Consider the following 13770-nt stretch of genomic DNA (forward strand, 5'->3'; position numbering starts at 1 on the left):
AGTGTGGCAACCAGCCTTTGTGACTTTTGTGATACCAGTGCGTCCTGGTTTCGGCTGGGATAGTTAATTTTCTCCTTAGTAGCTGTGCTTTGTGTTTTGGGTTTAGAGTGAGAATAATGTTGATAACACACTGATGTTTTAGTTGTTGCTAAGTAGTGCTTATTCTAAGTTAAGGGCTTTTCAGTTTCCCATGCTCTGCCAGCAAGCAGGTACACAAGAAGCTGGGAGGGGGCATAGCCGGGGCAGCTGACCCGAACTAGCCAAAGGGATATTCCATACCATAGAATGTCATGCCCAGTATATAAACTGGGGGGAGCTGGCTGGGAGGCATGGACCACTGCTCTGGCATCGGTCAGCGGGTGGTGAGCAATTGCATTGTGCATCACTGGTTTTTTTCCTTGGGTTTTGTTTCTTTTTTTTTCCCCTCTTCTTTTTTTTGTTATATTCTTTTTCATTACAATTATTATATTTTTTTATTATTATTGTTAGTATTATATTTTATTTGACTTTAAACTGCTCTTATCTCAACCCACAAGTTTTACTTTTTTTTTTCCCTGATTCTCCTCCCCATCCCACTGGGAGGTGGGGAGGAGTGAGCAAGCAGCTGCGTGGTGCTTAGTTGCTGGCTGGGATTAAACCACGACACGGTGTTTGCTGCACTGGGTACAAATGTGACAGAGCATTTCTGCTTCTGCTCCCTATTGCTCCACACATGCACCCATGGGCTTCGGCTCTCCTAGCTGCAGTTCTGTGGAGAAAGCTCCTGTTCAGCTGTATCTCTCTCATGGTTCCCAATTCCTAGAGTCACGGCTTTCCAGGGAAAAAAAGTGCCCAGTCTTGAAGTAATACAGACCGCACAGTTTATCCCCAGAGATTTGATCTGGTTGCGTTAAAATGAAACTTGTTTCTATGAACTCAGTTTCCATGTCAATTCAGTATAGTCTGTTCACCAGACCTGCTGCTATCATGAATTACTATTGCGTTAGTCTTTGTATCCTTGGCAAACTTAGATTTGCTTCCAGGCCACTGATACCTTTATTGGTGTCCAGATTGCAGTAGCTGTGAGAGTCTGGGGAGAGAGAACATGGGATTTCATTTTACTGGGGAGATAGAAAAGTTGATGTACTGCTGGGAGGGAAATAAATTACAATGTAAATAGCAAGAGGTGTGTTTGGAGGCCAAGGCTATGTAGGGGAAGTGATGTATTCACCCAGATCCTTTTTACCCAGCACTTTAGGTCAGCAGGGGATGAGGGAGTCTTCAAACCTTTTCCTAGCCGTACTACAGCTGTAATCTCATGTTTACATTTAGTGTTGAGTATGCCCTTGCAGTATGCAGGAGAAATAAGCAGGTTTGATTAAATAAGATGCAATCTGGATGCATGTAACTTCAGAGGCATCCTGAGGGCAGGATTAATGTCCCAGCACTCCTGTTCTGCAGAGCCTGATGGCAGTGGGAGTACCAGGTTTTGTCAGAGTCACTGCATTTTCTGAGAGCTCTCTGAACTGCAAGGAGCCTTTGCTGAGTGACAGAGCAATGGGCTGCCCCTTTGAAGCATTGCTCTTCTGACCCAGCAGGATGTGAGATACGATCTGGCTCAGGCTGCAAATGCTGGGCTTCTTATGGATTTGGAGGCTCGATGAAGGGACAAGCAAAGTTTGGGTCAGGGAACTTTCCAAGGCCTCTTTAGGTCTGGCAGAATCCATTATGTGCAGATAGAGAGATTTATGGGTCTGGAGGGAGTTTGTTACTTCTCCTTGACAGCTTCTCTCCTTTCCTCCCCTCTTGGCCTATGCCTGTGCAACACACGTGTATTAAGGAGGCTGAATGTCGCCAGTCTCCAAGCCTTGACTCGCTGTGGAGCAGACGGTCCCACAGCCCTGCTGGAGAAACGCGATAGGGGTTTCATTCTCCCTCCCTTCTTTTTATCGTTCTCAATCACATAACCGGGCTGTTTTGCCTCAGCCAAGATCTAATCAGGAACAATCTGTTTGACTTTCAGCAAAGTCAGCTTGATGGAAACTTTAAATTTTTCGGGCTTTTCCCGACACGCTTGAAAATGGTTTTGGTTGGAATCAGTGACTGGCTGCATAGTTACAACGTGAGGAGGTTTCACAGCTTGAGCAGCTTTCCTTCCTCCCAGGGAGAGGGGAAAAGCATGGGCAGCCCCTTGACCTCCTGAGCCCAGGGGTTTGGAGGCCCTGGGCCTGAAACTGCACTGTGGGGTCACACTCCCCTCTCCACCCAGACCACATCACCTTCAAGCAGGTGAGATGTAAAGCCAGACACAACCAGGTTCAATGTCCGCGGGAACTGGGCACCTCTTGCATTATTGAAACTGTAGGCCAAAATGGGCTACAGGCTTTCATCAAATAGGATTCAAAGAGAACAATGGGGATGGCTGACCCCTCCTAGGGAGGGGAAGGTTGTAGGAGTTGTCTTGTTCATGAAAGTGCCGCTACCCTGAGGTCTGAGGACTAGGTCTCTATTTCAGAGAGAGGAGGGCATGATGTGTGTGTATTCAGTCGCAGGCTCACAACTGGGGTTGTCCTGTGGTGGCTATTTCACCTATTTCAGCCTCAAGCTCCTGCTCTGCATTAAAAGCACAAGGGATGTCGTCTTTTCCTCTTTCTTGCATGCTGTGAATGCAGACGTAAGACCTGGGATGAAATCTCAAGTCCACACTCTCCCTCCCCTTCCAGTTCCTTGCAGTTCCTGTGGCTTAGGGCTATTAGATGGGTGGCCACAGGTGAAGAAGTCCCCAAGGGGGCAGATGGAGGGAGTTGCTGGATGTTGGGAGAAGCCCAGTGAGGAAGAGGAGGCGGAGGGAGGAAGGAAGGGAGGCAGCTGTCTGTCCTGTCTTTAAAACTCAGCAGCTATATACAGTACAGGCAAGAAGATATTTGAGTTTTCTTTCCATATGCTTAGGTGGGTGCTTCTAAGCCTGGAGCAGCTGGTTGGCTGTGTGTCCCTTGCTCAGAAAGAGAGGGCTCTTAGCTCTGCCTTGCACAAGGTTATCTGCAAGTAGAGTACTAATTCTTTTATTGCTCCTTGATTGGAGACCCTTCAGTGAGGCCTCCTCCCTGCATTGCCGTAATGACTGAAGTGCCGTGTGGGAGCTGTCACTGGGCAGGTGTTTGCAGGCCCTTTCCCTTGGACTCCTGCCACTAATGAAGCCACAACTGAAGCACATCACTGCAAGGACAGCAGTTTTTCATGCCCTGATCCCATCGGGGAAGGCAATGCCAGAATGGCTGATGAACAGGACTGGTGGGGTGGGGTGGTAACAGCAGCTTTGAGATGAGCCCATCTTGAACAAGCCCCAGGTCTTGCTGTGGCACGTGGGACAGGCACTGACCTGTATGCAGGGAGGTCTCTCTTCATATGTGGGAACAGTTTCAGATGGCCCCTGCTACTACTCCTTTTCAGGCTTCGTTTCAGGGAGATGACTTCTGCAGCAAGGCGTAGGCAGCAGAATCGACCCTAGACAGTGTACCTTCCCGCTGTTCCCAGCAGGTGCTTCCAGAACCCAGGAGACAAAGTCTATTCAGCCATACAGAAGGCTTCTTGAAGAGAAATGCATCATGGCATTTTCATTCCTAGACAGCCACAGTTGCCTTCAGTGAAGCGAAGCTTTCTCGTGTTCCCCTGCCTCCACCTGGTATAACAAGTCACTGAGGAGAAATAAAACCTTCTGTTTTATTTCTATAGTAGAAATCCTCTCTTAAAAAGGAAAAAATATATATGAACATATAAAATCCGAGTAGAATTACTTCTTTTTCTGGGCTCCAGTTGGTTTTGTTGTATTGGTGCTGCTTGTGGCCCGATTGTTGCAGCAGTGGTTTTATTCTGCAATCTGCATAACTGCTTACCTGCCACTTGCTTTAAGACACAGAGAAGCCTAGCTTCTCCCCAGGCTAGAGCTGTTTTTAAAGGCACCAGGTAGACTAATGAATACTCCTTGTGATGAGTTGCAAATTTTGTTTTAATTGAATCTTTGAAGCCAAAAAAGGGGGCGAGGGGCCCATTAAACAAATTATTTTAATATAGCAATCAGATGATGCAGGCTCTTCTGTGTTTATTAAAAGGCCTAGTCAGCTCAGAGCTCAGCTGTGCAAGAAAAGCCCAGAAAGCCAGCCAGTTTTCATACTCCGCTGCTGTTTTAGGGCCAGATCTCTCTCCCCGAACAGCATATTTTTAAGTGGCCGTGTGAATTCTTATTAGGCATCCAAACAGAGATATAAAACCATGCATTGTAAACAGAATTACCCTGCACATAAAACGAGCAAAATACTGTAAGGTCTTTTCTTTATCAGGTTACCCAGGCATGTTCTTTTTAAAAAAGTCCACCCACGCAGAAAGACTGGGGAATGCCAAAGCTGCATGAATTTTAATTATGCTAGACATGCAACAAGGGGCTACCTTGTAAAGAATAAAGTTAATAAAACATGGATATGGGCTTAATTCTGCTTAATAAGCAGCCCTGGCAATGCACATTTTAGATGTAATTTACACAGCGTGGAAATCGGGTACAATTCTTAAGAGGTGTCTGCATGCAGACTTTCAAACTCAACAGTGCCTTCCTATTGGAAGAGATTTGTTGCTATGCTGCTGTAAAATGGTGAATTAGGCCATTCAGAATTATTGGCCAGAGATGGGCGTCTTTCTTTTCCCCATTCAACTACAGCAATACGCATATACATTTTAAAGTGGTATTAAATTTAAATCTCTTCCTTAACTTTCATGCATGTATTTTCAGTAGCTATGCAGATAAAACAGCAAAAAACCTGCATACACTTCTATCTGTAGTTAGCTCTGTGTGTACAGAATTAGTAAAGCAGAGATATGCCTAATGACTGAATCTACAGAACATAGCCCATGGCTTTTGAAGGCTCTATGAAAAATAAACAGGATATTCTGTTAGCAACCCTGCGGGAATTATTGCACTTCACTAAGGAAAGATGCCAATAACCTCCGTTTTGACCTAGATAGATCGTTCTGTTTAGGAAGGTAATGGAATGCAATTCTAGATCTCTTCTCTGTTCAAGCCACCAAAGCCCTGAAATTCACCCAGGCCTTCATTTTAAACCTCGGCACTGAGGACAGAAGAGTTTGTTTATCAAGTGAACAAAACCTCAGAAATGGCAGTGTCTTGAAATGTTTATATTGGCCTCCTTCCATAGCAAGTGCCTAATGCATAGGCTCCTGTATGCTTAGGGTGGGGTGGGGATATTTAAGAAGCATTGTGAGTCTGATTCTCCAACAGCCATGGGGAGTCTGACCCTCTGCCTGCTCCTGCGTGCAGGATGGGGCCTTTCTCCACAAACTGCAGGAGGAGCATTGGCATATCTCTCCAGCGTGATCAAAACACCGGCTTGCTTGTTCATTTTATGAATCAGTGCTATTCTCTCCTTCCCTCTTCATAGTGCGCCTGTGCAGCTTTCCAGACTGGGACTGGTGGTGAGGAGGGAGCCCAGGGGAGAAGAAGCAGGGGAGAAAAATTGCCTTAATAATTATATAATATAGAGATTGTTATATTAAATATAGATAGATAGTTTAAAAAAATTATGTGCCTTAAGGAAAAATGCCATATTGGCCCAGTTTGGTCAAACAATTCAGCTTCCATGGGTGGCAACGAGGAATGCAGCCCCTGGATTCAACAGGGGCTAGTTGGTATGGAACTACTCAAAGAGGAGTAGCTGATACAGATGAAAATGGGAGATGTTTTGAGCCCTGTTTACCCAAATGGAAGTTGAAGGAGGGAACTTCCGCTGGCAGAGGCCAAAGCACATGGAGGCTTTTCTGTTTCACCTGGCAGCCCACCAAAGGTAACGTTTCACCTGCAAGAATGACTGTGCAGGAGCATGATGAGGTTGGCCTTCAGTTCTCCAGCTCAAGACTGCTCTGGGCTTCCCCGGTGTTTATAAAAGCATGGGCTATTCAGAAAATTTTGTGAAGCTGGGGCATGATCCAGAGTGGTGCAGAGCAGATGCGCATGCCAGTAATGTCATCAGGAGTTCATGGCACTCGGCCCATGTTCAGAACCAAACCCCGTGGACTCCTTGGCCATCTATAAATAAAGACAGACCTGTGTGTTAGCAAATGCAACATTATATTCAGTTTCACAAGCTCTGCTTTAATTTAATTCCATCACTGCAGAAGCAGGGAGACCTGGGAGAAGCATTTCTTCTTAGAGTTGCAGCAGCTCTCTTTTCAGATCCACAGATCACCAGAAAAAAAATACTGTAACCAACTTCATCACTGATTAGGATCATTTTTAAGTGCGGAGCTGCTGCTCCTAGTTTACAGCTACAGAAGAAAACAAATTAGTCGCATGTCAAAATAACTGAAACTTATCTAATATGGGAGGGGATAAAACAGCATTCTTTCACCAGAGATTTGAAGACTACAGGCAAAAAAGTATCTTTATATATAGATGGAAAACCTCTTTCTTGGGAAGATATCAGATTTGCTCACGTCCTTTGAAGATGAAGCTTTGGATAATTCACTGGCAGTTCAGAGAGTGATTCTCTGATTGCAAACAGCTTTCTTTAGGCCATGCCTGTACCTTGTACTGCAACATTCTTTGATGTCAAGTGAAATAATCCAGCAGAGAAAATTAAAATATGAAGCATTTTAGTTACAGGAAAGGGAAGAAAAATCTTTCTTGATTGGGACAGTGAAATCTGCTCAGAAAAGTTGGCAGCAGTTAAAAAGAGATCAACAGCCAAACATTTATATCTCCCACATGGTTTTGAATATCTTCCTCCCCTGTTCTCTCCTGGAGAACCTGATTCCACCTCGTTTTGGCATGCATAGGGACTAAGAGTGAAAATCAGGAAGTAACGCCAGAGTTTAGTTAATCTTTATGGACATAGTGGGTGGTTGTTTCAGTTGCCTTTTTTTGCAACACGTTAAAATAGTTTAGAGCCGAAGTTCTTGCAACGAAGTAGTTACAAAGATTATTTTGCTGAAGTTGATAATTCCCAGGGGGTGTCACCAACTGGTTTAAAGTGCCCTCTTCAGCTGGGTACATGCTTCACCCCTACACCTTCAGGACTGGAGTAGTCTCATCCTGCCACTGGTACTCGCCAAAGTGTAGCTGGGCAGGTCTCCTCTTCCCAGCCGAGATCCCGTCTCCCTCCACCCTGACCGCTATATGCTCCCCCAAGTATCTTGCTCATCACCTCCTGCACATACACTCGTTAGCTGTTACTTGAACCTGAAATCTGGAGAGCACCATTCTTATGGCAGCAACAGCAGTTACTCATCTGGATAACCAGAGGTATATTTCTGCACCTTACATTTTGCTCGGTGCAGTTTTGTGGCTGGAGGGGGCCCGCCCAGCTCCTGCGGGTTGGCCCGAGCAGAGCACCCGCTGGTAAACTGGTGGTCTACCTTGGGACCGCTCTAACCAGAGGCAGCTTGGTGCCCACCACGGCACTCGGCTTGCACGCTCCCCGGATGAGGCACCGACACCCCCCCGGCAACGCAGCCCTTGGGGTGCCGGGGGCTGTCGCCTTGTCTCTGCTTGCACGGAGAAGCAGGGAAAGCCATGGAGATGCTCGGCTGCTGAGGCTGGGTGCTCGGGCACCTACAGCAACGGCCGAGGAGGTGGCCGGGGCGGCTGCACAAGTCGCAGGCGGCTCCCTCGGAGGGGACGGGCGGGGCTGCGGCTCCGGGGAAGCCCGGCTCCCCGCGGGGGCGGCGGGCCGGCCCGGGGGCTGCCCGGGCGGAGGGGCAGAGCCGCCGCGGAGCTGCAGTTGCCTCGCTCTGCCTGCGCGATTTTTCTCATCCAAACCTCGATCACGTAGGATTGCGTAGAGGAGGGCGAGCGGGAGCAGCTGCAATTCTCCCCGAGCCCGGAGCCCAGCTCCCGGCCGGCACCGACCCGACCCGCCCGGCCGCCGCGGGGCTGCGGGGCTCCCCGCCGCCTTGGCAGCAGCTCCGCGCGGCGTGGGCCTCCGGGGGGGCTTCCCCGGCCCCTCCCTCCCCCCTCCTCCCCCCGCTTCGCCTCCTCCTCCTCCCCCCCCCCCCCCCGACTCCCGGGCTGGGCCGGTGGATGCGGGCGGGCGGCGGGCGCGGCTCGGCTCGTCCTCGCCCCGCCGCCGTCGGGCGGCACCGCGGAGCATCCTGAGCCCCGCACGGAGCAGCAGCAGCAGCAGCCGCACCCCCCCGCCCTCCTCCTCCTTCTCCTCCTCCACCACCTCTTCCTCCTCCTCCCCGCCTCGTATCGCTCCTCCCGCCGCCGTCCCCGCCGCGGCAAGCGGGCCCGGGGCCGCCCCGGTGCCGAGCGCTCCGCGGCCTCCCGCCGGGCCGGACGATGTGGGTTGCTGCCGTCGGGGAGAGCCGCTGCTGGGGCAGAGGCGACGAGCAGGGCTGGGGGAGCTGCGCCAGCCATGGCGCTGTGAGCCCGGGGCGCCGAGCTGCGGCGATGTGAGCCCGCACCCGCTGCCGGGGCGCCTCTTTTTTTTTTTTTTTTTTTTTTTAAATTTAATTTTACTGTATCGCCTCTTTTTTGTTTGTTTGCTGGCCTGGTGCTTTTTCCCGTGGCTGCTTTTTCCTTCCCCTCCCGCCCTCTCTGAGAGCGGAGTAGGGGAGGGGGGGAAAAGAGGAAGAGGAGGAGTGCAAACAGAAATGCAGCGCGGCTCGCCCTGAGCCCGGCCGCGGGAGCGGAGCGGAGCCGCGTCCATGTGCGCGCACTGCCGCGCCGCGCCTTGGAGCCACCGCGCTGGGGCCGGGGCTGGCCGCGGGCCGGGGGGGCTCTGACTCATCCCACGGCCCCTCGCCGGAGGGCGGCCGGCGAGAGGAAGCGCCGCCGCCGCCTGCGCCCGGGCGGAGCGGAGCGGCACCGCGCCGCAGGGACCCGCGGATCCTCCGCGCCCCCCCCCCCCTTGGACACAGCTGCCGCCGGCGGACCTTTGCAAGCGGGGCAGCCGCCTCCCGGATTTACAGGGCGCGGGGGTGCTGCCAGCCCGGCCGGGGGTCTCGCCGGCGGCCGCCCGCGCCGGGATTTGCGCTCCCCGGGGACAGACCCATGGGCGGCGGGGTCCAGCGGCCAGCCATGGTTGTTAGCCCGGGCGCCCAGCTCCGCCTGGCCGGCTGAGCCCTCCCCGGCGCCAGGACTCGGGGCTGCAGCGCGTTAAGCGGGGCGTCCCCGGTCCCCGCGGGGCGCGGCGGCTCGGCCCCAGCGCGCCCGGGCGGCGCCCCCCGGAGCGGCGCGGAGCGGCGCGGGGGCCCATGAGCGGCGATGGCAGCGGCTATCGCCAGCTCGTTGATCCGGCAGAAGCGGCAGGCGAGGGAGTCCAACAGCGACCGGGTGTCCGCCTCCAAGCGCCGCTCCAGCCCCAGCAAGGACGGGCGCTCCCTCTGCGAGAGGCACGTCCTGGGGGTCTTCAGCAAAGTGCGCTTCTGCAGCGGCAGGAAAAGGCCGGTGAGGAGGAGACCGGGTGAGTACGGCGGGCCGGGGCCGTGGGGACCCGCTCCGCGGGGTGGGGCAGCCCCGGACCCGCCGGGATTGCTGCCCGGGGGGGGGGGGGGCGGCTGGCCGGCCCCGGGGCTCTCTTGGCACCGCCGGGTACCGTCTGGGGACAGGTTTGCTCTGCGTGCAACTTTCGTCTGCGTCCTGGCGGGTCTCCTTGCCCGGGCTGGTGCGATGGGTGGGCACCGACCTGCCGCCAGCATCCCTCTCCCGCTGTCCGAAGGGTGAGCAAAGGGGGTCTTCCAGCAGAAGAGACCCAGCGGCTTAATCTGTGCTAGTTTAGCCCAGAATTGTATTTTTCCACCTCCCTGTAGATATGCTTTTTAAACAGTCCTCTCTTATTTTCTGTATAGTGACAAGGAAATCGATAAACTGAGGATCAATTAGAATTGTGGACATTTGATAACTAGATCTATTAAGTGCTACTTCACAGGCAGAGTTGCATAGGGAATTTCATTAGCTTAGAGCTTTCTCGATGGCAGCTGCACGACTGTTACACCTAATATTGAGCTTGCAAGGACCTAGAAATGGTTTTTAGGGTAGCCTTTTTTTTTCCTTTCTTTCCTTTATCTTTTTGTGTGTGCGTGTGCTCAGTCTTGGTTCCTTGTGGAGAACTTCAGCCCTAATGTACATGTTGCTCACATTTCCATGATGAAGTCCCACCACCCACAGTTTCAGTTCTGAGCCGTGCTTGTGCTCTCAGCCGTCCTTGGTAGGCGTGAGAACTCAGTACCTGGCAAGAGCAGGCCCTCTGTGATTTCTCAGTGGAATTATTATTTACTTCTTCCTTTATCTTTTCGCTGCTATAAATCACCACTAAGGTAAGAAAACAGAGATTGGTTTGAGGTGGTGCTGTGAACATGTACTTTTCTCAGGTGTCCATTGATACCATGGTTAAAAAAGAGAGACTCGTTTACTCAGCTCTTCAGGATGTACCATCGACCTGTGTAATCCTCCCATGTTTTCCATATACATGTTTGTTGATTAGTCTCCTCATGAAGCCCCTTCTCCACATCTGAAGTCTGTCAGTCATGACTTTACAGCAAGGTGTCAGAGCTAGCTGAGGGCTGCTCTTCTGGTCTGTAGATTGACATACGTGACCTGTACTCGAGTGAGGGACAAAAAGAAACAGGAAGAAAGCCTCTCACCACAGAAGGCCGCTTACTGTTGTCAACAAAGGGGAAAGAATAATTACTTTAGATTGCTGTCAGCACCCCTGATTCACAGGCTGTGGGGCAGGGACTATATTTAGCTAGCAAAATGCTTCAAGACTTGCAGTGCATGGGTTAGGCTGTGAAAACCAGACTCTTTAATGGTCTGTTTTAAAGCAGTTACCAAAAGAGGATGCTAAATATCTGAAATACAGCATGACTTGAAATATTCAAAGGGAAAAAAGTTGCCTTTTTTTTTTTCCTTTCTCAAGTTATGATGAATGGTAGCTTGTTGTACCATGCTATATATTAGTTAATCTGTGAGCCCAGACCAAAAGATGGCTCTTGCCCAAAAAGCGTGGTCATTTTGTTTCAAGAATCACTCTTTGTAGGATCAAGAGCGGCACCTGGGAGTCTCACTGATGAAATCTTTTCCCATTGCTCTTTCCCCCCCATCTCCATCTGGAATGAGGTCCCTCAAGGACTAAAAGGGCTGGGAAGTCTAGACCTGTTACCTAGATTTCAAGATGCTTTGTCCCATTGAAGTTTGAGTGACTTTTACAGTGGAGTGTGGTTGGTGAGGCTTTTTGTTGGTTCTACCACAGCGCTCCCAGCTGCACAGGTCCAATTCTGCTTCCTTTGGACTCACTAAATGCCTGTAAAGAATTGGTGAATCCTAAGAATTCCCTCAATTTGCATGGACTTTCATGCTGAGGAAGGTGTTCAATAACTTACAGACCATAGTGATTTAAGGAAGGCTTTTTATTGACTTAGAAGAAGGATCAAAGCTACTCAGTGCTGTAAAAATAGAGCTGTTCAGTCTTTAGAGCTGTCAGTCAATCACTCGTAACCAGTACTGTATTCATTTTATAAAATTAAAGAAATAGAGGAATTAAGTTGCTTTGAAAAAAATTCAAGTGTCCTTTCTTAGGCTATGGACTGTGTCTGCTTTAGTTCCCTATATCTGTCTTTTAAATAGAGATTTATTTCACTGGTACATCCTATTCCTGGACTCAGATGTGCTGCTCAGAAGGCAGCATGCCACTGGGTTTGCTGCTACTCAGATTGTTTATTCAGGGAGTGTATTGTGCCCAGATAACTTATTCATTGCAGAGTCGCTCTACTGCATAGAAAATGACATGCAAATGAACTGAAACTGGCTTAAAGAAATGTGCATACATTGTGCAGTGACCCACAACCCCAGTGATTATGTGTACTTAATGGTATGCTGGCTCAGTAGTTTGCAAGTCAGTGAAAGGAACGTGAGAAACATTCACGTTCAAAAGGGGTACAGTCCCATTTGGAAATGGTACAGTGCTAGGGGAACTATCTTTACCTTTTTAAACATGACCTCGTTTTATGGCTATGGGGAGTAAGTGTCAAAATACTTCACGTTTACAGAGTGATTTTCATCTGTAGCACTCAACAAGCTCTACCAAATGGAGAGGATTCTTCCCATTTTACAGAAGGCGAGACCAAGGCACAGAGCAGTTACCTGACACACAGACCTAATTCCTGATGCTCGTTCCAGCACGCTGCGCTTTGGGCCCCCGCTGCCAGTGAGCTTACGATGTGGCAATGGTGGAGCTGTAGCAACTTGCACCATTACAGAAATATAACTCTGATGGTGGTTCATGTTCCCTTTGCTCTTTGCTTTTGTAAAAGTAACCATGTGAGCTTATGTCAATTAAGTGTTTTTAATACGTGACTCAGTGCTGCAACTAAAATATTCAGTAAAGATGTGCGTGAGCGGAGTTACTTTGCACTGGTTGGCACCTTGTGCTCCACTTCACAGCCTGTGCGAAGTGAGAGTGAAATACTCCCGCTCTCGTATGGGAAGGGAGAATTTGCACCCAGTAGCAGTTCAGGCTCGCCTGGCGTTGGGCATGAGTAGTCGCAGGTTTTGGCAAGCTATGGGGAACTAGGTCCACGCAGGGACATCTTGTATAATCAAAGCTATCAGCTCCTAGGGAAAACAGACTGCAGAAACATCTCATTTGTTGGTTGCAATAAGCACCGTGTTGTAAAATGTAGAATGTAAAAAGGCAGACTTGTTTCGTCTGCCTTTTCGATGGGCAAAGGCAGCTCTCACACATGCACACTCTATGTTCTTTTATGTCTCTTGCATGTGTTTGGCTCTAAGATGACTTATCAGTTTAAGATAGGCCAAATAAGGACACCGAGTGCTGTGGACTAAGCTGAAAATTTGGATACGTGGGCTTAATCCATTATCGTGAATTAATACAGGTCATTGGCTGCAATTGTGCAGGTGCCAAACAAAATATGTGTATGTTGAACAGCACCTGGACAGTTATATGTGTAAGGTACAGCTAGAAAAGATTAAATTATATATTTTGCTCTGACCATAGTAACTTGATAGAGAATTCAAAAGAAATTGCTGTATGGCATTGCTTTTTGATGCAGGTTCAAGAGATAGATCCTTCATCAGAGAATGATAGATCTAAGAGCTGAATGCAGAAGACTAGATAAAGCAGCTCTCTCTACACGACTTCTCTGCCAACAAATGGCTGAACCAAGAAGTTTCATACCCTTTGTGGCTGAATTAAAGCATCCAGGCACGTCCCTTCTTCAGCTGTTTTGTAACAGGCTGGAAACCCTGGGCTGGTGGGTCCAGCTTGTTTGTGAAAGCTGTGGCCGTTGCTTCACCGACCATCTTCTCAGGCAGAGCTTGCTCCAGAGAGCTGGGGTGGAGGTGGCCTTCCATCATGCCATGGCCACTGAGTGGCAAAACTGAGGAGTTTGCAGGCCTTGCACGAAGGGAAACAGGCTGGAGCATCAGGCACAGTGTCTGTGGGGGTTGGTGGAAATTTTTTCTGAGTGAAGCGCACTGAAAGGGTGTCGTTACTTGGGGAAATGATATTTGAATTCAGGCAGCTTTGGGTCAGGCAGTGCCAGGCACTGCGTGGCATCGTCTCCGTCCCTTCAGGCGTTGCTTCTGTAGATGAGTTTCCAGCTCAGAATGCGGAGCTCAGTCTCAAACAGGTTTTTTACCCCAGGAAAGAGAAAAAAAATCTGTGTTGTTTATTTTTCCTTTTTTTTTCCTTGTCTGATATATATTTTGTGCTCCTCCAGGGAAAGGATGCTTTTCCTTAAGGAGATCTAAAGGCTTCTTCCAAA

The 13770-nt window shown here is 49.7% G+C and overlaps 1 protein-coding gene across 4 annotated transcripts in view; it reads left to right on the top strand.

Moving 5' to 3' along the window:
* Positions 1-13770, top strand: part of FGF12 (fibroblast growth factor 12) — a 250365-nt gene that overhangs the window by 135901 nt on the left and 100694 nt on the right. Inside the window, exon 1 of one of the 4 annotated variants that reach the window (XM_050902284.1) lies at positions 9239-9449. The exons of the other annotated variants lie outside the window; for them this stretch is intronic. Within the exon in view, the coding sequence (XP_050758241.1) occupies positions 9251-9449 (199 nt within the window). The 5' untranslated portion in view covers positions 9239-9250. Of the gene's footprint in view, positions 1-9238; positions 9450-13770 lie in introns of those variants that run through there. 4 annotated transcript variants of the gene reach the window in all.

The sequence above is a fragment of the Gymnogyps californianus genome, chromosome 10 (genome assembly GCF_018139145.2).
Source record: "Gymnogyps californianus isolate 813 chromosome 10, ASM1813914v2, whole genome shotgun sequence".
In the NCBI taxonomy this organism is placed as follows: Eukaryota; Metazoa; Chordata; class Aves; order Accipitriformes; family Cathartidae; genus Gymnogyps; species Gymnogyps californianus.